Here is a 26,310-nt window from a genome sequence, read left to right on the forward strand (position 1 = left end):
GGTCCAATAACAGCAACAGATGAGCTGCTCTGTCTTTCTTTCATACTGTATTTCCTTCTGTTACATCCTGTGCATTATTTTTTATTCTTGTTCCAGTAAAACATTCAGCAATTTGTTTTTCTTTTGCTTTTACAGTTCAGGAACATTTCTGGTATATTTTTCCTTCTAGGGAAAAAACTGATGGAACTGTGCTTCTGTGAGAGCTGCTGCTTGCTTGGAGCACTGCTGGCAATAATGATTTTGTTACAGCAAGTTTACATAAAACAAATGTTGAAGTATTATTATTTTTGTTTCACTGAACGAACATTTTATGGAACAGCCACCTCTCAGCACATTACCCTCTAGGCACACATTCAGATTTTTAATGTGGAAAGGGTGGGGTTTAGGGATTGACTAACCTACATATGGACTCTTTTAATTGTGACAGTTTTATTCCTTTATCTCTTCAGTGCTAGCATTTTTATCTGAAGGTTAAACTCGGTGCAGGGAAAACAGAAATAATTTTCTTCTGTTTTCTGGAGTAGCTTTTCAGTTTTTGGAGTGAGATTAAAGTCTGTGCATCTGAATGCCAGACAGAATGGATAGCTGGATTCAGGGGGAAACTATACCTACCCAAATGCTCTTTTTATGACTAAAGTATATTGGTTTGAAACATTCAGAAATGTTCAGCACACAAGCATCTCTGGAGATTTTGCTCTTCCCAGGGTTTAACATACAGAGTGGTTTGTTGTTGTTTACTTGTGCCTGATTTCAAGAATGAAACTACGTTCCATGTCAGTAGTTGTTTTTAAGTATAGTAGTGTCAAACGTCTTGTATTTATTGTTTCATAGGAACACCATGGGTCTATATTCATTTTGTTAATGTCACTATTGGGGTTCAATTAAATGTTTTTTTGTTCTCTGTAAAATTAGCACACTGCATCCTTTGCAAAGTTGCTGGGTTGCTGGGAACAGACCTGTAAATTTATTTGTAGCAGAACTCTGATGATTCCCAATCAGGCAGCAGCAAATTGTTAGCCAAACCCCAGGGAGTGGGGGAATGCCAGGACTGCTGTTTATAGTTATTGTTTGACATTTGTACTACTTTCAAATTGAGAAACAGCTGGACTAGAGCATGCAGCCACAGTATATAACATACAGTGCATTACTGCCAGGGTGATTTTTTTGGTTTGGTTTGTTTTTTTTAAACACTTAATGGTTTCAGCATTGAGAGTGGAACAAGGTTTGTGAAATAAAATCTAATAGAAACAATGTGATATTTGGCCCAGACCACAGACTTTAGAATGGTTTTGAGTTATTTCTGGGTCAAAAAGATTCTGTTTGTCAGAAGGATCCCAGATAATTATGAACTGCTTAGATTTCTAAAATAGATTCCACCAATTCAGATTAATGCCAGCAATCTAAAGTGAATTTTCTATAGTAGAGATATTCTGACCACCATTCCGGGCTCAATTGTGCATTTATTTTGATTCCCAAATTCCTTTTGATTACAGTGGGATTTAGAGGTGCAGTTATATAGGATAGGGTCCTATAAAAGACTGCTGGTCTCCAGCTCCCTAACTAAGGCCCTAGTCATGCAACTGAATCCCAGTAGGTGGACTCATACACCCACATCATGTCCCATTGACTCCATTGGAGTTCTGCATGGGTGCAGGAGTCCAAGCTGCCAAGTGTCATGCATTTAGCACCCCCGATACACATTCCTGCATCTCAGGTGAATTCTCACATATCTAGCTCAGCTGCAGCGAGGCAGCAGGCGTTTGCCTGCAGTTCCCCATTTTCATTGCTAGAGGCCACTATGGCACTCACTGAGCAGGCAGCTAGGCACCATTTCTCCATGGCAATGGTTTTCAAACTTTTTTTTATGGGGACCCAGTTGAAGAAAATTGTTGATGCCCATGACCCAACGGAGCTGGTGATGAGGGGTTTGGGGTGTGGGAGGGGCTCAGGGCTGGGGCAGAGGGATGGGGTGCAGGGGTGAAAGCTGCGGGGTGGGGCTGGGAATGAGGAGTTCAGGGTGTGGGAGGGGGCTCTGGGCTGGGGCAGGGGGTTGGGGTGCAGGAGAGGGTCAGAGCTCTGGGGTGGGGGTGCAGGCTCTGGGGTGGGGCCAGGGATGAGGGGTTTGGGGTGCAGGAAGGGGTTCCAGGTGTGGGGAGGGCTCAGGGCTGGGGCAGGGGGTTGAGGCGCGGACTTACCTCCGGCAGCTCCTGGTCAGCGGTGCAGCCGGGGTGCAGAGGCAGGCTTCCCGCCTGTCCTGGCACTGCGGACTGCGCTGCGCCCCAGAAGCGGCCAGCAGCGGGTCCAACTCCTAGGCGGAGGAGCGCAAGCAGCTTTGTGCGACTCTTGCCCACAGGCACTGCCCCTCCTCACCCCCGTTCCCATTGGCTGGTTCCCACGGTTTGAAAAACACTGCTCCATGGTCCTCCTGCTAGATCTAAGTCAGGAATGAGCAGTTGGGAGACAGCACAAGATGAGACCTCATAACAGTTCCAGGTTTCCTCAGCTACCCCATTCCTAGCTACCTGAAGGGCCCCTATCACCATGTGTCTTCTATTCTGACAGTCCCCTGCCCTCCTGGAACCCTAGCACCCACCTACCTCCCAGCCGTCACCAGCATTATCAACAGCCTCATCAACCCCCCAGCTTCCGTCTCTGTGCATCCCCACCACCACTGCCAAGTTTTGTGCATCTCCATGACCTACCCACAGCAGGTTGTATGCAAATCATTCACTCGTATGCAAATGAATTACGTTTGCATAAAATGTTAAACATGAAGCAAAACAAAACTAGGGTGTTATGAGAAGTCCACCAGCGTAAATCCAGTTGCAGGATCAAGGTTTAAGTTGCTTCATTCACCTTATTTAAAATTCTGCATACATTATGTAGCCAGCTGTTTTCATTTTATAGATTCTTCCCCCCTCCCCATAAATCTATTAGCGTTTTCAGGGAATTGTTTAGTTTTATATTTGTAAGGGGAAATGTTGACACTTCAAACTTTTTTTTATTTTGGCCAAAGTCCTGTTTACTGAATACTTTTATGATTAACAACTTGATGTTACTTACTCAATGTAGTATGCAGGAGGAAGCAAACTCTACTTTCCCCTCAAATTTTCTTTAGAACCAAATCCATTGTTCACAAAGGCCACATAAATTGAGAGGTCACAAGGCTAGGTTATGGCAGTAGGATTCCAAAAGGGCACTCCTGTAGAAAAAAGATTGATTATTTAAGGACTGATAAACAAACACCCAAAATGTAAGCAAAAGAGAAAATTGCGCATGGTCATGCACAATTATTATAAAGATTTTATATCTATTTTAATTAATGAGCATTTCTTTATCTTCAAGTACCGGTATTTCCTTTGTTGTTGAAGCTTGTGCCCATTCTGTGCCTTGAGTGCGTTTATAAATATTAAAGTTTTATGACAATTACTGCATAGTCCAAAGAAATACAAATGATGTATCTCCAAATACTTCCCCAAACACCCCCTCATCCCCAAGGATCTATTAGGAATCCTATTCGTATTTCCCAGTAAATGCCTGGGAGAACAAATGAACTGTGCAACTTGACCTGAACATCATTTGATTGTTAACTCTGACAAACTGAGGCCAGAAACAGACTGCATAGTTTACTGAGGGTATGTTTACATTGCAATTAGACACCCACAGCCGGCCCATGACAGCTGACTTGGGCTTGCAGGGCTCGGGCTAAGGGACTGTTTAATAGTGTTGTAGATTGTCAGGCTTGGGATGGAACCTGAGCTCTGGGACACCCCAACCCCCTGCCGGGTCCTAGAGCCAAGTCTCCAGCCTGAGCCTGAACATCTACGCCACAAGTAAACAGCCCCTTAGCCCAAGCTCCGCGAGCCCAAGTCCACTAGCACAGGCCAGCTGCCCGTCTTTCATTGCAATGTAACCATCCCCTGAGACTGTTCTGCTTCCAGATCCACCCATCACGAACAAACCAGACATGGTTAGTTCAGGTTCCTCAGGTGATTTCTCTGTTACAGCATTGCATGGGAAGCAATGAATTCTCTGATGTAATTTGGACCCAACACATTTAAAGTTTGGTAAATAAAACTTCAGTATGTAAATTGCACCTGGAAAACACACTGGCAGCCAGTGCAGATCCTTGAGTACTAGTGCAACATGCTCCCAGTGAGTGAACCCTTGCTACCTCCTCAAGACAAGTTGCCATATTCTGCAGCAGTTGAAGTTGCCAAGTGGTTTTAAGGTTGAGCTCCATGTAGAGTGCATTGCAGTAATTCAGTTGGGAGGTGATAGGTCATAGATCTCTATGGAGAGGTCCAAGTCCAAAAGAAGATGGCACAGCCTCTTAACTAGCCTTAAAGAGTAAAAAGCCTTTAGGAAAGATGTGGATAAAGAGGAGAGAGTCCAGAGGAGAGCAACAAAAGTAATAAAAGGTTTAGAAACCTTGACCTTTGAGGAAAGGTTAAAAATACTGGGCATGCTTAGTTTTGAGAAAAGAAGACTAAGGTCTTCAAGTATGTTAAGAGCTGTTATAAAGAGGACAGTGATCAGTTGTTCCCCAGGTCCACTGAAGGTAGTACAGGAAGTAATGGGCTTCAGCAAGGGAGATTTAAATTAGATATTAGGAAAATCTTTCTAACTGGAAGGGTAGTTAAGCTCTGGAATAGGCTTCCAAGGGAGGTTATGGAATTCCCGTCATTGGAGATTTAAAAACAGTTTGGACAAACACCTGTGAGAGGTGGGCTAAGTTTACTTGGTCTTGCCTCAGTGCAGGGGCAATATAAGGTTCCTTCCAGCACTACGTTTCTATGATTCTGTAATCTCAGTCTTGACCAGATAGACTGTCACCCAGCTCACCATCATCCAAGCCACAGTCTTAGTTATGTGCTGTGTAAGATGATCAACAACTGCTCTGGCCAAGTCTGATGAAATGGAGAGACAGTCGGCTATCATTCACAAACATGAGACAGAAATATTCAGATCCTCACCATATCCGCCCCTGCAAATGCTGAACAGAAGGGAGGGAGAGAAGAGAATCGTATGGCACCGCATGTGGGAGGACCTTGTGGGTAGATAAGCAGTCTGACAATATTATCCTGTGTATCATTTCAACAAGAGCCATTCCAAAACAATGCTTAGCTCTCTCTGCTAACAACTCTGGCTGTTCCAGCAGCACTTCATGGTCAGTCGTATCAAAGGCACCCAAAAGATACTGTATAACAAAATGGACACTTAAAGTCTGGCTCATGGACTGAGATTTTTTAAAGGACCTAAGGCACGATTAGGTGCACAGTTCCCGAGGCCTAGGCACCACTCAAGTCCCACTTTTGCCTCTGGCACTTGTGGCCCTGAGTGGAAATTGGACTCCTAACTTTCTTAGGCCCCTTTGATAATCCTGATTTAAGCTCCTAAATAAATGGCCTGATTTTTAAAAGTACTTAGCACTCAGCAGCTCCCATTGAAATTAAGTAATTGGATAACTGAACAGAATCGGGTCCACTGGACACCAGCCTACCCAAGAAGCAAGCTGGTTTTCAACTGCAGAGAATGTGCTGCAACCAGGTCCTGGCCCTCACTACAAACATTGAGGCAGGATTCCAACGAAACTCGAGACTGGTACTGCCTTCAGTCAGCAGCATTTGACACAGCCTATAAGGCAGGTCTGCTACTGAAACTGGCCAAAGTGATCCCCTGCATGCGGATTCACAGGCTGCTGAACTGCATGCTTAGCAACTAAAGGATGTACATATACCTCATAGGTCAAATAGGCTACCACAAGGCTCTGTACTCTCTTCAATGTATACACAAGCAATATGCCTGAAACAGTAGTGCAGAAGTTTGCATATGCTGATGATTTGCACTCGCAACTCAGCCCCATATCTGTAAAGAACTTGAAGTGACCCTTACATCTGACATTAAGATCATGGAGGAGTACTTCCAAAAGTGGCAGCTGAGACCAAATTCAGGCAAATCAGTAGTCTCTACTTTCCACCTAAACAATAGAATTGCACAAAACACTCAGTTGAGTTTTGCTGTGAAACTGTGCATTATGACCCAAAGCCAATCTATCTCAGTATCATTCTTGACCACACACTGACCTTTCATGACCACCTCAAAAAATAGCCTCTAAAGTGAAGACTCGCATCAACGTTATTCAGAAGTTAGTGGGAACAAGTTGGGGATCAACTGCCCCAGTATTATACCCAACTTGTGGGTAAGCAGCTGAATCAGACCGTGCTAATCATCATGAGAACTTTAAAATTAACACATCTACTGTGGCTATCTCTATTAGCAAACATCGAATCTCCAGCTATCCATTGATATAACCATAGCATGAGAACTTAAACGTGCCAAAGATTACCCAGCACTTCCCATTCAGATGGTTATGGATAACATACCCTAACAATGCCTGAAATTGAAAAAAACCACTATGGGCCATGTGACCACCTCATGTCTCTGGATCTGGCCAGGGAATGGCAAAGTGAGCGCACATCATCTACCATTCTAAACAAGCACATTACAGACGCCCCCGGGTTACACAAACCCGATTTATGCAAATCCTTTGTTACGGAAAAAGTTCTGTAAGTGATAGTGGTCACTTAACACTGACATACAAGGTGGTTTTTAGTCCTATATACATCTGTGTTGTATGTATTTTTCTCTGATGTATGAGTGTGTGTATGCATAGTTATTATATCAACTTATATATACACAGTATTTTATATAATTGTGCACAATTTTATTTTCATGCACAAGTCTCGTGTTTTAAAATGGGCATAATAAAAAATTAAAATACATTGTAGGATATTCTTCTGCAACTAACTTCTTAATGTTGTTTTCATTGTAGGTTCCCCCTGACCTACAGAATGAAGTGCTAATTAGTTTGTTAGAGACTGACCCAGATGTTGTGGACTATTTGCTGAGAAGGAAAGCTTCCCAGTCATCGTGAGTAATCTGTTTTTTCATCATCTCTGTTCCTGCTGGGAATTTTCATTTTCCATTGGAAGTGTTCAAAAGATTCTAGTTTTCCTCAGTTCTCGTGTATATTCTCTAAAGGAGTCAGAGAGTGCTCCCTATGACATTGACTCTGCCAAAGAAATTACGCCTCTTCAACATTGTTTTCTAAAGACAAAACTTAACTATTTATAAGAAAGGTTTGTGTACTGCTGCAGAGAACATACCATTAGGTGTACATAAATATATTCAGTGCACTATAACCTAGTAACCCACTGGTACATGTCTTGTGTTTGTTGTGGTCTTGTGCTTTTGGTAACACAACACATATATTACACTATCATTGACATATACCCTGCAGTGCCTTAACAGAATCATGGCTAGCAGTTTGGACAGTCTGTTGCCCTCTTCCTATCATACACCTTCATAAGCTTCCAAAGTAGACACGACATTGCTAACACTCTGATTGCTATAGTAGAAAGTGTATTGACAATGGATGGACAGATCTAACAGTGTGTTTAAAGAAAGGCATGAAGAGGAAGAAAAAAAAAACCTGCCAATCACCAGAGCAAATATGGTACACAAAATATTCATATTCTTCTCTGTTAAATACATGATCTATGCCTGCCTATACCCATGTGCCTGGATGCTATAATTGTATACATTTGGAATATTGAGACTGCTATCTCTCTTATGGAATTCCTTCTAGCCCTAGTAGGTCCCAGGATATCAGACCTTAAAATCATAACATTGTTATTTATGGCAAAGCTATTTAAGATAATTTTTTTAGGAGTTTCCTAGATTGAAAACTATTTGGGACAGGGTGGACTGTATCTTGTGGATGTGGAAAGTACCTAGCACATTGTGGTTGCTTCCAGAATAAATAGTAAGTTTCTAAAATCCACCAGCAATGATTTTTCTGTGGTGTCGTACGGTCACATCATTTCAAATGTATGCCAATAAAAACCTTTGTTAGACCTCACCATCTATGGTATATAGAGATGTATGGTTGTGTTTCACGTATGGATACATGTTCTGATTTATCATAGACTTAAGTCACAAAACGTTGTGCATGTGAAGGTTTATTCTTAAATCCTTCACTGAATACTCTCAAAGCTTATTGATCTTTCCTTGCGCATCCTTATTTTTCAGCCAACATGCACACATGCAGGGGACAGTGGATATCTTGTGCAAATCACAAGTTCCTCCTCCCACCCCTCAAGGAAAGGTTTTCAGTGACATTAGGAGCTAATAGGTGCAGTACTATCTGTTTGTTGTACTTTAGAATATTAAAATGTCCCTGAGAATAGAAATATGTGTTGTCATTTTTCTTTTACCTGGCTATCAACTGATTTATGAAAGACGCTATTTCTTTGCTATTTATGTTGATGCAAGTATGTTTTCAGCTGTGATTGGAAACTTTTGGGTAAGAATTTGGCTAGGAGATCAGAAGGAATATTGGCTCAGTGTTAATGCAAGGGATGTGCTGTTTTTAAGAGATGGGTATGTTGCAGAAAATAATTTGCATTTAAAGACGTGGGAGCATTTTTTTGGCCACATATATCTTGGTTATTTTTCCTGTGAGAAGAGGGAGGCAGTAGAGAACAAGGGAGATGTCTACATCGATTTAATCAAAATGAGCCTCCAAAATATAACCACATTCCTTAATGGATTTTGCTGACCATGTACTTGAGTATGGATTTCAGTTTGGACCCATGGGATGGAAAACTTTACATATTCCTCAAGAATTAAATAGACAAGCTCCATCCGCAAATAAATTAATTGTTCTCACACACCATGCTATGAAACCAACTTCAACATTTTATTCTCATGCAAATTATCCTGAGGCTACTACAACTGGTGCATGCACTGGACCAGCTTTCTACATCTATGCTTTTAATGCCACTGAAAAATTTCTTGACTCTGTTTTAGCCATAACATAGCAATCTCTTTGTTTTCCTCCTAAAAGGCAGACAAAACGGAGTTTGCCTCATTTTCCACTTCTCTTAAGAGTTGAGTATCTTGTATGAAACATCAGGGAAAGGTAATAGGGTTGGGCATTGAGAAGTGCTAATTGCTATTAACATTGTACTAATTACCACATCGGATGTTGTGGATAATTTCCCTGACATTTTTATACTTTGCATTAATAACGATGAAGCTTTGGAGTCTCCAGCTGCAAAGTGAACCAAATCTAAATTACCTCTACATAAAAATAGTTCCTTAAGACCATTTATGGTTTACCATGTTTAAGTAGTCTTCACAGAGTAAAAATATTTGAAAATGATAGATTTTTTTGTTTGAAGTTCTCTTTAGATAATGGTTTTTAATAGGACTATCCATTAATCACAGCTAACTTACACGATTAATTCAAAAAATTAATCGTGATTGAAAAAATTAATCGCGTGAATCACTGTTTTAATCGCATTGTTAAACAATAGAATATCAATTGAAACTTATTAAATATTTTTGGATGTTTTTCTACATTTTCAAATATATTGATGTCAATTACAATACAGAATACAAAGTGTAGACTGCTCACTCTATATTACTATTTTTTATTACAAATATTTGCAGAGGAAAAATTATAAACAAAAGAAACAGAATTTTTCAGTTCACCTCATACAAGTACTGTAGTGCAATCTCTTTATCATGAAAGTGCAACTTACAAATGTAGATTTTTTTTTGTTACATAACTGCACTCAAAAACAAAACAATGCACAAATTTAGAGCCTACAAGTTCACGGAGTCCTACTTCTCGTTCAGCCAATTGCTAAGACAAACAAGTTTGTTTACATTTACGGAAGAGAATGCTACCCATTTCATTTTACGTCACCAGAAAGTGAGAATAGGCATTTGCATAGCACATTTGTAGCTGGCATTGCAAGCTATTTTCGTGCCAGATATGCTAAATATTCATATGCCCCTTCATGCTTCGGCCACCATTCTGATGACGCTCATTAAAAAAAAAGTGTTAGAATCATAGAATCATAGAATATCAGGGTTGGAAGGGACCTCAAGAGGTCATCTAGTCCAACCCCCTGCTCAAAGCAGGACCAATTCCCAAATAAATCATCCCAGCCAGGGCTTTGTCAAGCCGGGCCTTAAAAACCTCCAAGGAAGGAGACTCCACCACCTCCCTAGGTAACGCATTCCAGTGTTTCACCACCCTCCTAGTGAAATAGTTTTTCCTAATATCCAACCTGGACCTCCCCCACTGCAACTTGAGACCATTGCTCCTTGTTCTGTCATCTGCCACCACTGAGAACAGCCGAGCTCCATCCTCTTTGGAACCCCCCTTCAGGTAGTTGAAGGCTGCTATCAAATCCCCCCTCATTCTTCTCTTCTGGAGACTAAACAATTCCAGTTCCCTCAGCCTCTCCTCATAAGTCATGTGCTCCAGACCCCTAATCATTTTTGTTGCCCTCCGTTGGACTCTTTCCAATTTTTCCACATCCTTCTTGTAGTGTGGGGCCCAAAACTGGACACAGTATTCCAGATGAGGCCTCACCAATGTCGAATAAAGGGGAACGATCACATTCCTCGATCTGCTGGCAATGCCCCTACTTATACAGCCCAAAATGCTGTTAGCCTTCTTGGCAACAAGAGCACACTGTTGACTCATATCCAGCTTCTCGTCCACTGTGACCCCTAGGTCCTTTTCTGCAGAACTGCTACCTAGCCATTCGGTCCCTAGTCTGTAGCAGTGCATGGGATTCTTCCGTCCTAAGTGCAGGACTCTGCACTTGTCCTTGTTGAACCTCATCAGGTTTTTTTGGCCCAATCCTCTAATTTGTCTAGGTCCCTCTGTATCCGATCCCTACCCTCTAGTGTATCTACCACATGTTAATTAAATTTGTGACTGAACTCCTTGGGGGAGAATTGTATGTCTCTGGCTCTATTTTACCCACATTCTGCCATATATTTCATGTTATAGTAGTCTCGGATGATGACTCAGCACATGTTGTTCATTTTAAGAACACTTTCGCTGCAGATTTGACAAAACACAAAGAAGGTACCAATGTGAGATTTCTAAAGATAGCTACAGCACTCAAACCAAGCTTTAAGAATCTGAAGTGCCTTCCAAAATCTGAGAGGGATGAGGTGTGGAGCATGCTTTCAGAAGTCTTAAAAGAGCAACACTCCGATGTGGAAACTACAGAACCCGAACCACCAAAATAGAAAATCATCCTTCTGCTGGTGGCATCAGATGATGAAAATGAACAGGCATCGGTTTGCACTGCTTTGGATTGTTATCGAGCAGAACCCATCAGCATGGATGCATGTCCTCTGGAATGGTGATTGAAGCATGAAGTGACTTATGAATCTTTAGTGCACCTGACATATATATATATATCTTGCGACGCTGGCTACAACCGTGCCATGAGAACACCTGTTCTCACTTTCAGGTGACATTGTGAACAAGAAGTGGGCAGCATTATCTCCTGCAAATGTAAACAAACTTGTTTGTCTGAGTGATTGGCTGAACAAGAAATAGGATTGAGTGGACTTGTAGGTGCTAAAATTTTACCTTGTTTTATTTTTGAATGCAGTTATTTTTTTGTACATAATTCTACATTTGTAAGTTCAACTTTCATGATAAAGAAATTGCACTACAGTACTTGTATTAGGTGAACTGAAAAGTATTATTTCTTTTGTTTTTTACAGTGCAAATATTTGTAATAAAAATAAATGTAAAGTGAGCACTGTACATTTTGTATTCTGTATTGTATTTGAAATCACTATATTTGAAAATGTAGAAAACATCCAAAAATATTTAAATGGTATTCTATTATTGTTTAACAGTACGATGAATCGCGATTAATTTTTTTAATCGCTTGACAGCCCTAGTTTTTAATCAATACTAATCTGTGACATAGAGGTGAAAGGTTGCATGTTAAATCGTACAATCCCTCTCCAACTGGAATTGGAATATAGATTTCCCTATAATACTTAGAGATTGTATTCTCTATTTTATTCTATATAGGTTTTCATACTGCACTCATCACTGTAATATCTGAGTGCCTTGAAGTAGTGCATTAAGCCATGTGACTACACATCTGTCGCCTGATGTTTGTTCTGTCATCCTCTCCCCAAAGAAAGAGGCATGTGCAGTGGAGTGTCTTGTTTTCGTAGTGTGTATCTTTATATCTGTTGCTATGTGTTTATGTTAGAAAAGACAAGGTCAAAGAACTGTGCCTTGCATTTGCAGCAGAAGATGGTGAGGTTTGTGATGATTCTTAGTTCTTGGGGGAGTTCATTCCAGTCTCTCATGCTGCTACACCATTGCACTGTATAAGAGTTGCCTCTTGCAAGAGAGAATGATGATTATTCTTTTTTTGGAAGCCTTAAAATATTGAGAGAGAGAGAGACTCCTTGCTCAGACCAGCATGCTGTCTAGATTTTTATGTTTTTATGGCCCTTGATTCCAGTGGGAAGATAGGAATGAATCCTGAGTAGAAGATTCATTATTATTATTATTAGTAGTAGTAGTAGTAGTTATAATGCAGCCATCCTAGCAGTATCTGGGTGACATTACATCAATTTAGAAGGACATCAGTTCCCTCAAGGAAATGAACAAGGCTCCTTAATGGCATTTCATGTTTGCTCTGGAATCTGAAATGGTATTTTTGAACTAGTCTCTAATAGATAAGCTTAGTGAATTTTCAAAGCTTGGGATCTGATGCCAGTAGTGTCATTGTTTTAGCACATCTTCTACTTTGTGCTTTATGGCATGGTTTGTTATGATTCATTTTTCTTATTCTTTCCTTCACCTAATTCATAACCTGTAGAGGATATTTTTACAGGGATTCCCATTACCCATCCTCCTTTAATGATACAGATTCTTCTTACTATTTCTTTAATACCCCATAATCTGCCTTTCTTTCTATATAGTGTACCTATATCATACTTACTTTGCATGTTTTTCTTTAAAAGGCTTTCTCAGAATGAAGCAAAGAAAAGAAAAATCTGTTTGAAACATCAGGCATGAAAGCATATAATCATTTAATTACTTATCGTATGTGACAATGTGTTTTTCCTATTAATTTAACTTTAAGAACTGTAATATATCCAGGATTGCAATGTTGGAGAGAAGCTAATACACCAGGGACCATTAAAATTTTGCTAATTACCACAGACAGTAGTTAAATTCATCAAAGTATTTTATAGTTTCTTCTTCGACTGATGGTCCCTATTGTATGCCACTGAGGGTTTGCGCATGTACACCATGTATCTGGAGCCGGAGATTTTTAAAGTACTAGCGTCTGTTCGTCCGCGCATGCGCTCTTGGCTTGCCTCATGGTTTCGTCCGAGCTGATAAAGGGCAGGGCGGACCGACCGCATCTCCAGTTCCTTCTCACCACTGTATGGTCTAGGTTGGAACTATTAGTGTCCTCTTACATGTGACGCACTTTAAAAATATACAATTGTACAGTTAGTTTTAACGTTTTTACTGTTTTTATTGGTTTTATGGTAGGTTTTAGTAGTTTGCTATTTTAGGATTAGGATGGGGGTTCCTTTTCGGGGAGTTTTGTTCCCTATGAACACCCCCCCTTTTACCCTCTGTACCCATGTGTGGATACTGGATTGTGCCGAAAACCCCAAGCTCTAAAATCTGTGCCTCCTGCCCGTGTTCCTTCTCGGTCAGAGATGAACATCAACCCTGCTTCTACTGCTTGGGAGAAGCCCACATTTCATCCTGGTGTAGTATCTGCCAGTCCTTCCCCAGCCATACCCGAGAAGGCTGGGCTCTCCATCTCCGGAAGCACCTAATGGAAGTCACCAGGAGATCTCATTCAGACCCTGGCTGGGTAACCCACCGTACATCAGTTTGAGGCTGCCAGGAGTGCGCCTTAAACTACGGTAAACAAGGTCGCACCAACAGTACCACCGCTATGGACCCAATGCTGGGGCCTAGTTAGGCGGTAAGGAAGCATGCATGTAGCATGGCAGTAAATCTTCCCCTAAGCCTACGAAAGGAGAGAGTCCTTCCACGAGTTCCAGTCATGGGGACGGAGTGCACCCTAAAGCTCACAAACACGAAAAGAAGCCACATAAATTGACAGATCCACTGGCACTGAGTGTAGACCTGCACACACAGTCAACATTGGCATCTGTCAGAGCTAGAAAGTCATCTGCTCCTGGGAAGACCATTGCTCCTGTTCCGGTTCCAGGGACTGAAAAAGTGCCCTTGACTCCGGGAAAGTTGGCAGGAAGCACCAGAGCCCCAGGAAGCATTTGCCCTGGGAGAGCCAAGGTCCCCCATGTCTTCTGGAGCCTCTACTTCCAGGGAAACATTATCTCCAGGACAAGACATGCTACATCTGAGGCACTCCTCACCCCCCTGCTTTGGCAATGTACATGCTTCCACTGGCTCCAATGGTACTGCTGATGGAACTGGTCTCGAAGTTACAGCTTCGGTGGACTCGGATGAGAGTCAGTGATTATCGCCACCATTCCCACCATTACAAGTACCAACAGAGGCCTTCTACATTGTGGTAGTATCCTTCACTCCAGCCGCCATGGAGCCACTAGTTTCCTGCACCATGGGACCCTCCTCAGCACCCTCCAGATCCGTAATGCTGGCCCTATGGGGGATACTGGCCCTAATACTCTCCTTTGGAACCCATCCGTTCCATCAGGGAGGCTTTGCCTATTTTACCGTCTTGGGTGCCTTCAAGTAGACGTTCAGGTCCTGTAATGGAAGCTGAGCCACGCAGTCCAATAGTACCACCGGAACAGGAAAGATTCCTGTTGTCCTGACTTGACGTGGCAGTGGCTTCGAGTCCCCACCATCTCCTGCTGACTGCTGCCAATTCCAGGATCTCCTGTGTAGAATGGCTGGAGAGATTCACACTCCCCTGGAGGAGCTCAGCATAAGCTGCTGGATATACTTCACTCATCGATGCCAGGCAGAGTAGTTCTACCAATCAGCGATGCCATCTTTGAGCCAGCTTGCATGACTTAGCATACACTGGTGATATGTATGCCTACCCCAAAGGGGGCAAAAAAAAGATACTGTGTACCTGGCCAGGGGTCTGAGTTTCTGTTCTCACACCCCCTCCAATTCATTTGTGGTCCAGGCAGCAACAGAATGGGCTAGGCAACAGCATCCATGCTCTGCCCCATCTGACCGGAAGGGCAAGCAACTGGACCTTTTAGGCCACAAAGTCTTCTCTTCAGCCAGCCTTCAATTCAGGATTTCGAATTATCTGGCATTACGTGTCAAATATGATTTCCTGAACTACAGCAAATTGGAGGACTTTGCTGAGAAACTCCCACAAGAGAACCGAGCCTGTTTCTAGGCAATAATTGAGGAGGAGAAGCTGGTAGTGAGGACCTCGCTTCAGTCAGCGGTAGATGTGGCAGATACCTCATCATGCTCAATGGCCATGGGCATTGTCATGAGGAGGGAGTGGTGGCTCACAAAATACCATTGAAGACTTCCCTTGTGATGAATCCCATCTTTTCAACCAGAAAACGGACAATTCCCTCCACAGCCTCAAGGATTTGAGAGCTACACTCCATTCCTTGGGTATTTGCGCACCAGCACCAAAATATAAGTTCCACTGCTGATATCCCGCACAGCGTTACAGTACCTCCCAGTTTTTCCATCAATGGCCTTACAAATCACCAAGGAAGAGTCAGAAGACTCAAAGATCTCGTCCTCCAGGACCACCCTCGCAATCTTCCTCCTTCCGGATACAACCCCCATAGAAGAGATATTTCTGAGGAACCCTAGAGACCCGTCAACCACCTTGCCTGCTGCCATACCACCACCCCACCTCCTTCGGGGATGGGCTAGCACTCTTTTTACCAGCTTGGAGTGCAGTAACAATGGACAAGCAGGTGCTAAATGTCATCCATTGTGGCTATACGATTGAGTTCATTATGCTGCCTCATCCACAACCCCTTCCCCAATCCCTCCTCAAGGACAACTCTCACAACAGCATCCTCACCCTGGAGGTGGACTCCATATTATAAAGAGGGGCAATAGCGTGGGTTCCTCCGGACTATCAAGGGGAGGTTCTATTCAACTTACTTCCTGATACCCAAAAAAGAAGGGCAGTGGAGACCAATCCAGGATCTCCATCATCTCAATTGCTTCATCCGCAAACCCAAGTTTCGTATAGTCACCTTAGCAGCCATCATCCCGTCATTAGAAGAAAGCATGTGGTTTACGGCTTTCGATATGCAGGACACTTATTTTCATATAGACATCCATCTGGCCCACAGACAGTTCCTGAGGTTCACGGTAGTCCGTCAGCACTTTCAATACAGGGTCCAGCATCAACATTGAAAAATCAACTTTGGACCCCAGACACGCCCTAGACTTCATCAGAATTGCAAGACATCCTCTCAAGCAGCAGGAAAGAGTCCACTAGGTGTTCCTACCATGCCAAGTGGAACTGCTTCGCCTTCTGGGCCCAACAGAAAGTCCTTTCCCCAGAAGAAGTGGAGATTCCCCTTCTTTTGGATTAACTCCTGTCCTTAAAGGCATCGGGTCTCACCCTGAAGTCTATCAAGGTCCACCTAGCATCTATTAGCACCTTCCACCCCACCATGGGAGGACACTCTGTATTTACACACCTATTGACTGCTTGGTTTTGGAAAGGCCTCATCAGAACCTTCCCACCCATACAACCTATCACCTCCCAAGTGGGATCTTAACCTAGTTCTGTTGATACTAATGAAACCACCCTTTGAGCCACTGGCTTTGTGTTCTATGTCCCTCCTTTCCACGAAAGTCACCATCCTTGTGGCTATCATTTCGGCGAGATGAGTAGGTGAACTTGGTGCCATGCCGGCGGACCCTCCTTTCATTACTTTCCATAAGGATAAAGTTTCCCTGTGCCTGCATCCCCAGTTTCTGTCAAAGGTTGTATCCCAGTTTCATCTGAACCAACCCATCCACTTACCTGCTTTCTTTCTGAAGACTCACACCTCAGAAGAGGAATGACGACTTCACTCCCTCGACGTCCGTCGGGCCTTGGCCTTCTACCTGCAGAGAACAAGACCGATCAGGAAATCTTCTAAATTGTCTATTGCAATAGCTGAGAGTATTAAGTGGCAGACAGTCTCTACACAGAGAATCTCCAAGTGAATTTTGGGGTGTATTACACTCTATCAGTTGTTGGGACTGCCTCCGTCCCCGGGTGAGGGCCCATTCCATGAGAGCCCAGCCTTTGACCCCGGCCACCCGCCACGATGTGTGGTCCCTATCTGTATTCCACTTCCTGCCCCCCTTCCCCTCTGCTGTGGATCTCTTTGAGTCACGGTGGAGAAGGAACTGGAGATGTGGGGTCAGTCCGCCCCACCCTTTATCACATCAGACAAAACCAGGAGGCAAGAAAAGGACGCATGCACGGACCAACAGACACTACTTGTGTGAAAATCTCCGGTTCCAGATGCATGGTGTGCATGTGTAAACCCTCAGTGGAATACACATAGGGACCACACATCTCAAAGAACCTGCAGTTACAGGTAAATAACCTCCTCATTTCCCAATCTAAGTATAGAGAGTGCCACAACTACCTAAGTGAAAGTAAATACTGGAGTGCAGTAAACATACACTTATTAATGGAATCATTTTAGGTGAAACAGATCTGGAAGTTTTGTTTTTAAGAAAATGCAGTAGTTTGCTATTTGTTTATAGCATAGTATTTTACAAATCATATTTTTAAACTGTTTTAAATAAATCACTGGAAGCTGAAAATTAAATTTCCCAAAGTGTTCTGCATTCTCTATTTGTCCATACCTTGGTATAGTGTAGAGTTGTTCTTGCCTGCAATCATTTTCTATTAATTTTGAAAAATAATCCTTTAAGAACTAATTTGGAAAGTAGTAGCACATGTAAATAACGGATACTATAGAAGGGATTTTTTTAAAAAGTGAAAATATGGACCTTTCCAAACATGACAGTTTCCATTTAAGTAAGTCTTTATCAGGGACTCTATCAAGAAGGGATAGAATATAACAAAGATCATTCAAGGTAAGACATTATATGACTCTTACATATAATTAAAGTTATGTTCTCACATCATTTGCTTTCTTTTCTCCCTCACTGTTTCTTGTGTTACCTTGCCATAGCTAACTGGATGTATAACCCCTCTTTTCCCATATCTTACTTTAATTAGACCCCGATCCAGCAAACATTTACATATGTGCATAGTCCCACTGGCTTTAGGAATAATACTCGCATGCTTCATGTTAAGCATAAGTATTTCGGAATCGGGGCCTTAGATCGCTTACAATACATTTTATACTTCCATCTATCTCAGTGATTCTCAAACTTTTTTACTGGTGACCCCTTTCACATAGCAAGCCTCTGAGTGCAACCCCTCCCCCCCCGCATCAATTAAAAATGCTTTAAAATATATTTAACCCCATTATAAATGCTGGAGGCAAAGAGGGGTTTGGGGTGGAGGCTGACAGCTTGCGACCCTCCATGTAAGAACTTTGTGACTCCCTGAGGGGTTCCGACCCCCAGTTTGAGAACCCCTTATCTATCTGGAAGCAGGAAGAAAAAGACTGTCAATGATAGGAAGTACAGCCAAGCTCTTCCCCATTTCCCTCAGGCTTTTTTGATTCTTCTTCTGAAATTTAGACAATGCTTAATCCTCTACTACTTCTCTAATTCTATTTCTCACCTCCACCCCCAAAGGTTTCTCAGAATTGAAAAAGAAAGAAGTAGACATGAGGAAGGAAGGAAGAAAAGTTTAAAGAGAGAAAAAAGAAAAATATTTGGCATCCATTGATGTTGTAGGCTCCATTTACTCCAGATCCCATAATTCCTTAGTACATCTGCAACAAGTGTTTTCCTAGAAACTATCGGTGGCAAGGTTTACAGATCTTTTGGTGAGCCCTGCCTAAGTAGTGCTAAGATAACTCTACCAAGCCAAATGGCAGCCAAATGGCTGGGTATGAGTTAATTCCCAGTTAGAGTTCGGAATCAACTCAGGGAAGTATTTCTAGATGCAGCTGAATTTATTTAAGCTCAGCACTGTCTGGATGCTTCCATAGTGAGAAAGACAGGGAGTGTGAATAAAACATAAGAGTTACTCTGTTTAGTGTATCTATTTTGTGTTTTAGAGTTTAGTGCTTGTAAAGCTGCATGAAAAGAATCCAGCCTGAAATTTTACTAAGTCTGTATCACTTTGGTAGATCAGGTCCCCTGAAATAAACCCAGAACCTGGGAGAGGTTCATTTGTGGGTTAATCCACAGTCTCAAATGGTCTGGCAGTCTTTCCACTCTAAAAGCTTGTTGTGTATTTTCTTTGTTTTCCTTCTTCAGTTTGTCCTTTGTCATTTGTCTGGAAAGAGGATCGTTGTTTCATTGGAAACAATGTGCTCCTAATGCTTACTATTCAGTTTTAGCCAAGGTCTTCTCTTTGGACTTGACCCTGTTAGGTGCTCAACATTTTCAACAAACTCAGCACCACAGAAGACTGAGCTGATGTTGCATCATGTTTAATTATAGGGAAGATGAATATGATGTCACAAAGACTTTGATCTCTGGTGGAAAATAAGTAGCACTGACAGATGAGCTTCTACTTTTTGTAGGTACTGGCTAGCCTGCCCAAAACTAAAGGCTTTCCCTGTCAACCCAGGGGTGGGGAGGAGGAACCACAAACCCCAACCACAACTGAGTTTGAAGGACAAAAAATAAGAAAACAGGGACAGGAGTGAAGGTCATATGGCCAAAACAAGGGATCCAGACAGGAGCACCAAGCCGAGAACCCTAGACAGCAAGATGAGCTTCTAAAGAACAAAGATCTAGTTTTCAGGTAAATGTAACTGGTAATAAAAATTAGGAAAGAGAACTACAAAAAATAGGGTATGTAGGCAAAATTGTATACAGGATCATCTTGGAGTTTTCTATGAGGCTTCTGTGGCTGTCCCCTGTGTACATTAGGATGAACAGATGTCCCGATTTTATAGGTCCAGTCCCGATATTCAGGGCTTTGTCTTATGTAGGCGCCTGTTGCCCCTCAGCCCCTGACCCGATTTTTCACACTTGCTATCTGGTCACCCTCGTGTACATCGAAACCCTGATTTTCTAATTTACTCTCAAAGTCTCTTATTCAAAATTCATTTTGAGGTAAGGATTGCCACTTGGTAAATATTTGCGTGGTACCTAGTCCATTGGGTAACTGATATTGATTGGGACCCACAGATGCTACTACAGCACAGATAATAAATCATAACACTGAAAATTGGGGTTCCAGTGTCCCCAAAATGTTTGTAAAATTGGGGTTCCAGTGTCCCCAAAATGTTTGTAAAATTGGTGTTTATCTGAGAGCCTGGGCTGTGCTTTTTTACCTTTTTCTCAAAATTAAATTACAAGATGTATCATTATGATATAAAGATAAAATGGTGAAAGAAGCTTTAAAAATGATCAGAAGAGCTAGCTGTCATATGTGTTTCTGTGTAGGTTATTTTTCTCTTAATTTGTTTAGAATGGAATCCTTTTCATACCATGAGAGAGATCATCCAAGACATAGCTCTTTGTTTCTCCAAGAGTGATAGGGGGTGGGGGATTGTGACGTATTGCCTAATATCAAACAGATCAGTCACCCTCAAAATTCACTGTCACTACAGGCAAAATGGTCAAGGTAACATAAGGAATCTATTCAGCGTGTTTCTTTTCCAGTGGTGAACTGTATGTTTTTTGGTTTTGTTTTAAATTGCAAAATCCATTGAAGTTTATTGGCCTCTGCTGGCCATTTTGTGGCACTTTTAATCCCCTAAATTTGTGGAAAAGTCTCCTCCATATTGCTTGTAAAAGTGTTTTCATTTCAGCAGCTATGACCACGTCCTTTCTTTATGTTGTCAAAATGTAGCTTTCTCTAATGGACTCAGAATACTGTACCTTAACAACTGTTTGTTTATCAAATTCTGTCAGAAGCCCTGAGATGCTGCGATCAGAAGGTTCATACTCTATGGGAGGGAGACATTCTTCCACGGATTCCAACAAAGCCTCAAGCGGAGATGTCTCCCCTTATGACAACAACTCACCGGTACTGTCTGAACGGTCACTGATGGCAATGCAAGAAGATGTTGCACTCAGTTCAGATAAGCTGTACAAGGTACCTGAACAGTACATGTTGGTTGGCCATTTGCAATCTAAATCAAGAGAGAATTCATCTGGATCATGGGCTGGGAAAGGTAAAGTAGGACCTGCACATGTTTATTTTTCTCACTGAATGCTGTCTGTTTCACATGCTGTTTATAAGGATATGTTGTATGTTGTTTCTCCCCCTTGTGGCAGAATCGCTTCCTCCTCTTCAGACCTACTTATCCAGCAGTGTGATTTCCCTCGCTGTACTTGAGCAGTGATAAAAATTGGATCCATATAGGATCCTGTGGATCCCTCCCCACCACATAATGGAGGATTCACTATTTGTTGACCTTTAAGATATGTGAGAGCATGGCGCTTGTGCAGCTAGAATGGTAAAGAGTGCTATGCTTCAAGAGTAATATAATGGAGCAATAGATTACTTTTATAATGAACAGCTGGCATCTTCCCTTCCAAGTTGGGCCATAAGGCTCTGCTCCTCAACCCATGTTGTGAGCTCTGCTGGCTGCCCCCATACCATTGTGCTGCATTTGTGCTCATTAGATGTAGCATTTCCCAAACTCTTGAAAGCTGAAGCCACCATTTAGGAAAGTAAAACCCATCACACATCGCTCTTCAATCCTGCCATGCTAGCAGAACAACGTGGGGAACCTTGCACTGCCATTGTCCTTCCCATCTTCCCAGCGGTGTTCCCCACACTTGGTTACAGTGCAGGCCTTGCCTTACTGCTTGTTTCTGTAACCAGATGGTGCCCCGAGCTGTAACGATTAAATACTTTCAAGTTATAAATTCCATTCGATTGATTATTTCTGTGAAGGACTACAGCTCATGCTCCAATAGTGGTATGCTGCCAGCACTCCAGAAAACTCTTCACATCAAAATTGCTGAGTACTTAATGGGTAAATTGAGGAAATATAGCGACATGGGGAATTATTTTCAAAGGCCTATAGACACCTAAAAATGCGGACAGGTGGCCAGATGAATTTTCAAAACGCACCTAAACAGGTTAGGTGCCCAGCTCCCATTGAAATCAATGGGAGTTTGATGCCCCTAATTCATTTAGGCACTTTTTAAAAATCCCACTAGGCATCTATCTGCATCTTTAGGCGTCCTCAACTCCTGGCTGCTGAGAGGGCTTTGTCACACACTTAAGGAAGGCCCCAATCCTACAGTGAGCTCCATGCAAGCTCATGGGTCTTCTCCATAATGAACTCATTGCAAGATTTGAGCCTAAATGATTAAGAACAAGATTTGGCTCTTCATCTCTGGTGTACAGGAAATCCAGCTTATCAGTATGTTTGCTCTTTTATCTTGTGCTGCTGGATAAAGTTATACCTTTAATTTATTTATTGTTCCATTCATGTGTTTCTATTCAGTGCTTATAAGGGATCATTTCATGTTCCTTTACTTCTTCTGTAGATGTTCCAGAGGATCATTTCAATATCTGGGGCACCTGGCATTCAACACTGAAACGTGGCTCCAAAGATCCAGGAATGACAGGTATGACATTTCTTTGATACTTTTTAGGCCCCAGTCTGAGAAAGGCTTAAGCACGTTCATATGCACTATGAACTGAAGCCAATAGGACTACTCATGGTACATAAAATTAAACATGTGCATGCATGTTTATAAGATCAACGGCCTTCATTTGTTTGCTTTTAAATGGTGAATCTTCATTCTAGACACATCTTTAGGGGTTTTTAAACAATTCCTCTGCTTCCCATTTTGTTTTTTTACTTTACTATTTTATGAATATATCCGGTAAAGAGAGGCACAACACTTATCCAAATATGGCAGCATTTAAAAATGAGCCACAAGATAAGGTAATAGAAATTCATCTCCTTTAAAGCAGAACAATAGACTTGAAAGGCAGTGTATGCTAGGGGTTTAAGAACAGCCCTTGGAGGTAGGGGACCTGAATTCTAATCCTGACTCCACTACTAACACCTTGTATATCATGGGCAAATCACTTAACTCCCTGTCCTCAGTTTTTCTTCCATCTGCACCTACTTACCTCACAGGAATGTTGTATTAGTATTGCTTTTAAAGCACTTTGAAGTTATATGGCATTATGTCAGTGCTAAGTATTAAAGTCACCAGCTTTATATAACAGGTACAGTTCAGTAATAAAGGCCCAACACCGACCTTGCCAATATAATGCAACAAGTCAGTGGTAACCTGTAAAATGTCAGAGTGTCATATTGATGTTCTCTGTCTTATTCTGGTCCTCAGGGTCCTATGGAAACATTTATGAAAGCAGTTCACTGCGACCTGGACGGTGCTCTCTTTCCCAAGGGAACCTATCATTGAATTGGCCTCGGTGGCAGGGTAGTGCCACAGAATTGGACAATGGAAAGCAAATAATCCCAAGGAGTCAGACTACTGCTGCCATTCCTGAATGTAGGCCGCATCCCCCAGTGTCTCGTGTTTGCAGTACTTCGCAAATTGAAGGTGGCAGGAGGAATTCAGACCAGTCCAATTCAAGGTCTGAGCGGCATTTGACTTTAAGTAGCGCAGAGGACCTTACAGAGCATGACTCAAATGTGGGTTGTTTGCCAAGAACAGCTAAACCTTCGTACCTGAGACAAGAAGATATAAGTAGAAAGGAGAGGCCACCACCCCCTTATCCTGGTCCAAAAAAACAAACTTCTGCATTGTCCCAGCGACCAACTGTCTCTTCAACAGTGCACTCATTGTGGAGACTTCAAAGACCAGAAAAAAGTTCGGGGACCATAGCAGCAGGAGGACCAGCAGCTGAATCAACTGACCAATCCACCTCCAGTCAGCAGAGGCAGGCCTCACAGAACAAAGTGGGTAACACCTATTCTACTCCAGCCAATAATCAGAACAATAAAAATGTATCAGAGCCAGATTGGCATGATTGGCAAAAAGAGCGGTGGCAAATTTGGGAGCTTTTATCAGCTGATAACCCAGATGCCCTCCCTGAAACCCTTGTATGATCAGACTCTTACAGAGAACTGCCCTCCAAGCCTACGCTTCTCTTGAATAGGGAAAGAATAGTGACATTAGAAAACTTTTTGTTTTATACCAAGTAAATTTCATTTTTTAAAAACTTTGTTCACTTTAAATCTTTAATAGCACTGTCAAGCAGTCCATTTACAAATACAGTATGTTCCTGTTTCATAGCAAGCTTTTAAGAGAGAAAAATGAGATGAACATTTCAGTCTAACAACTTTGTATGCATAAACTGTGTGTAAGATAAAACTATTGCTTTGGTGTTGCTAAGGTGTATTTATATGTCTGCAGTTTTGATGATTGTATAGTCTGGGTTATGTATGATAATCATATATTATGTGTTCGTATACAAATGACAATCAATCAGGACTGCCTTTTTAAAAAAAAAATCACTGCACTTACTTATGTTACCATAATATGCGTTGGAATTCTATAGAAAGTGCACAAGCTGGTTTCTGTGCTTTTAAACAATTTGTTAACGGGGGGAAATGTCTTTCTGTTCACTGCCTATAAAAAACACTAAAATAGAATGAAACATGAAAAGCCATATATTTTATAAGGGTAGTAGTAAGCTAGGGGGAAAATTATTTACCAAATATTTTTTCTTATAAATATAAGTTTGTGAACAAAATTAAAATTTGATACAATGTTATAAAAGAATTTTTTTTTTTTTTAGATTCTGTTAGGAAACAGTTCAGCTAATCAATCAAGAGTAAAGTTGTGCCTAAATCAAACTAACAGATTTAGTGCAAAAATTTACCCTCCCATTCTAGATCAACTACAATCTTATATATACAGTATATAATAGATAATATATATTTATAGGTGTATGATTTTATATATTGTTTTAAAACAATGAACTGGAATCCAAATTTTAAAAAATAAAACTAAATAAGGCATGTAATAGAAAGAAATATGGCTTTTCCTTTTAAACAACAAAAATCAAAGCAATCGAAATGAGCATTTACATGTATTTTCATAAAGGAGTCACATGCAGTGTTTTAGAAATGAATATGACATTTGGAGAAGTTCACAGCTTTTTGTATAAATATTGTGCCAACATTTGGGGAAATGGTTTTTTCCCCCCTTCAATATATGTTACATTGTTAAATGTTGCTGTTACACAAGTCCTGGTGTTATTAAACTGCAAAAAGGTTTATGACCAGCAGGTGGCAATGTACTTCAGTATTTTAAGAGGATTTTTTTTTCACATAAGGGAAAATGTATCATATAAAAAGATTTTTATAAAACATGCTAGTCTTAATTTTAATGAAGCTGAAAACTTATTCAATGATGTTGTCTTGAAGTTCTATCTTGTGCCATAATGATGGAATAAAAAGCTAAGCAAAAGCATTGCAGTATTTCTGGCTGTTTTTGTAATAATGGTTGTAATAAAACCCCACAAATGTCAGTGATTTTTATTATTATTATTGGGTAAAAATTTCAAAAGCACCTAAGTTACTTAGGGGCATTTTCAAAAGTGACTTAATCTCACTGAAAATCAATGGGACTTGGCTCCTACATGCCTATGGGTGTGCCTACACAGCCAGTAGACACTTTGGCTGGCCCATGCTGGTGGACTCAGGCTCACAGGGCCTGGGCTGTGGGACTGTTTCATTGCTGTGTCGACTTCTGGACTCAGGCTGGAGCCTGAGCTCTAGGATCCTGTGAAGTGAGAACATCCTAGGGTTTGGGCTTCCAAGTCCGGACGTCTATACAGCTATGAAACAGCCCTGCAGCCCAAGCTCTGCAAGCCCAAGTTGGCCAGCATGGACCAGCCATGGGTTTTTCTTTGTTGTGTAGATATACCTTTAGGCTTCTAAGTCGGACATGTAACTCTGGCTTAACTCAGTGTAACTAAACAGATTTATGCAAGGTTTAAGCTGGTTCAAGTACATCTATATATGAGGTTTATAAGATTATAACAAGATCAATTTAAAAATATTTAATTAAAGCAGTGCAACTTTTCTAATGTTGATGAGGTCTAACTATGGTTTTTAAGTACTAACTTTAGGCACCCAAGTTTGAAAGCTTTGGGCCATTAATATAAAGGGAGGGTTCACTCCTGGTCCCAGTCAAGTCAATGGGAAAACATCCATTGTCTTCATTGGGTCTTGACTTTGGGCTTTTTCTTACACACATACGTAAAACTAAGCGACCAATCAAAGCACACCCTGTGATGCTGAAATTACAAAAGATAACCATGATTTTTTTTATTTTGTTCTAGAATCTTCTGTTCCAGCAAGTGCTCAACTAGTGTCCATATGGCACAAAAACATGAATGTGTGAGGGAGCAAGGCAGCCAGTGTGTC

General features: G+C 41.5%; 1 protein-coding gene across 4 annotated transcripts in view; it reads left to right on the plus strand.

Moving 5' to 3' along the window:
- Nucleotides 1-25,351, plus strand: part of ARHGAP6 (Rho GTPase activating protein 6) — a 461,625-nt gene extending 436,274 nt beyond the window's left edge. For all 4 annotated transcript variants that reach the window (XM_042840151.2, XM_065580668.1, XM_042840152.2 and 1 more), the window contains 4 exons: nucleotides 6,836-6,933; nucleotides 20,849-21,111; nucleotides 22,442-22,522; nucleotides 23,255-25,351. In XM_042840151.2, the coding sequence (XP_042696085.1) occupies nucleotides 6,836-6,933; nucleotides 20,849-21,111; nucleotides 22,442-22,522; nucleotides 23,255-23,982 (1,170 nt within the window). In that variant the 3' untranslated portion in view covers nucleotides 23,983-25,351. The remainder of the gene's footprint in view (nucleotides 1-6,835; nucleotides 6,934-20,848; nucleotides 21,112-22,441; nucleotides 22,523-23,254) is intronic.
- The last annotated feature ends 959 nt before the right edge of the window (nucleotides 25,352-26,310 follow it).

This window comes from Chrysemys picta, chromosome 1 (genome assembly GCF_011386835.1).
Source record: "Chrysemys picta bellii isolate R12L10 chromosome 1, ASM1138683v2, whole genome shotgun sequence".
Taxonomy (NCBI): domain Eukaryota; kingdom Metazoa; phylum Chordata; order Testudines; family Emydidae; genus Chrysemys; species Chrysemys picta.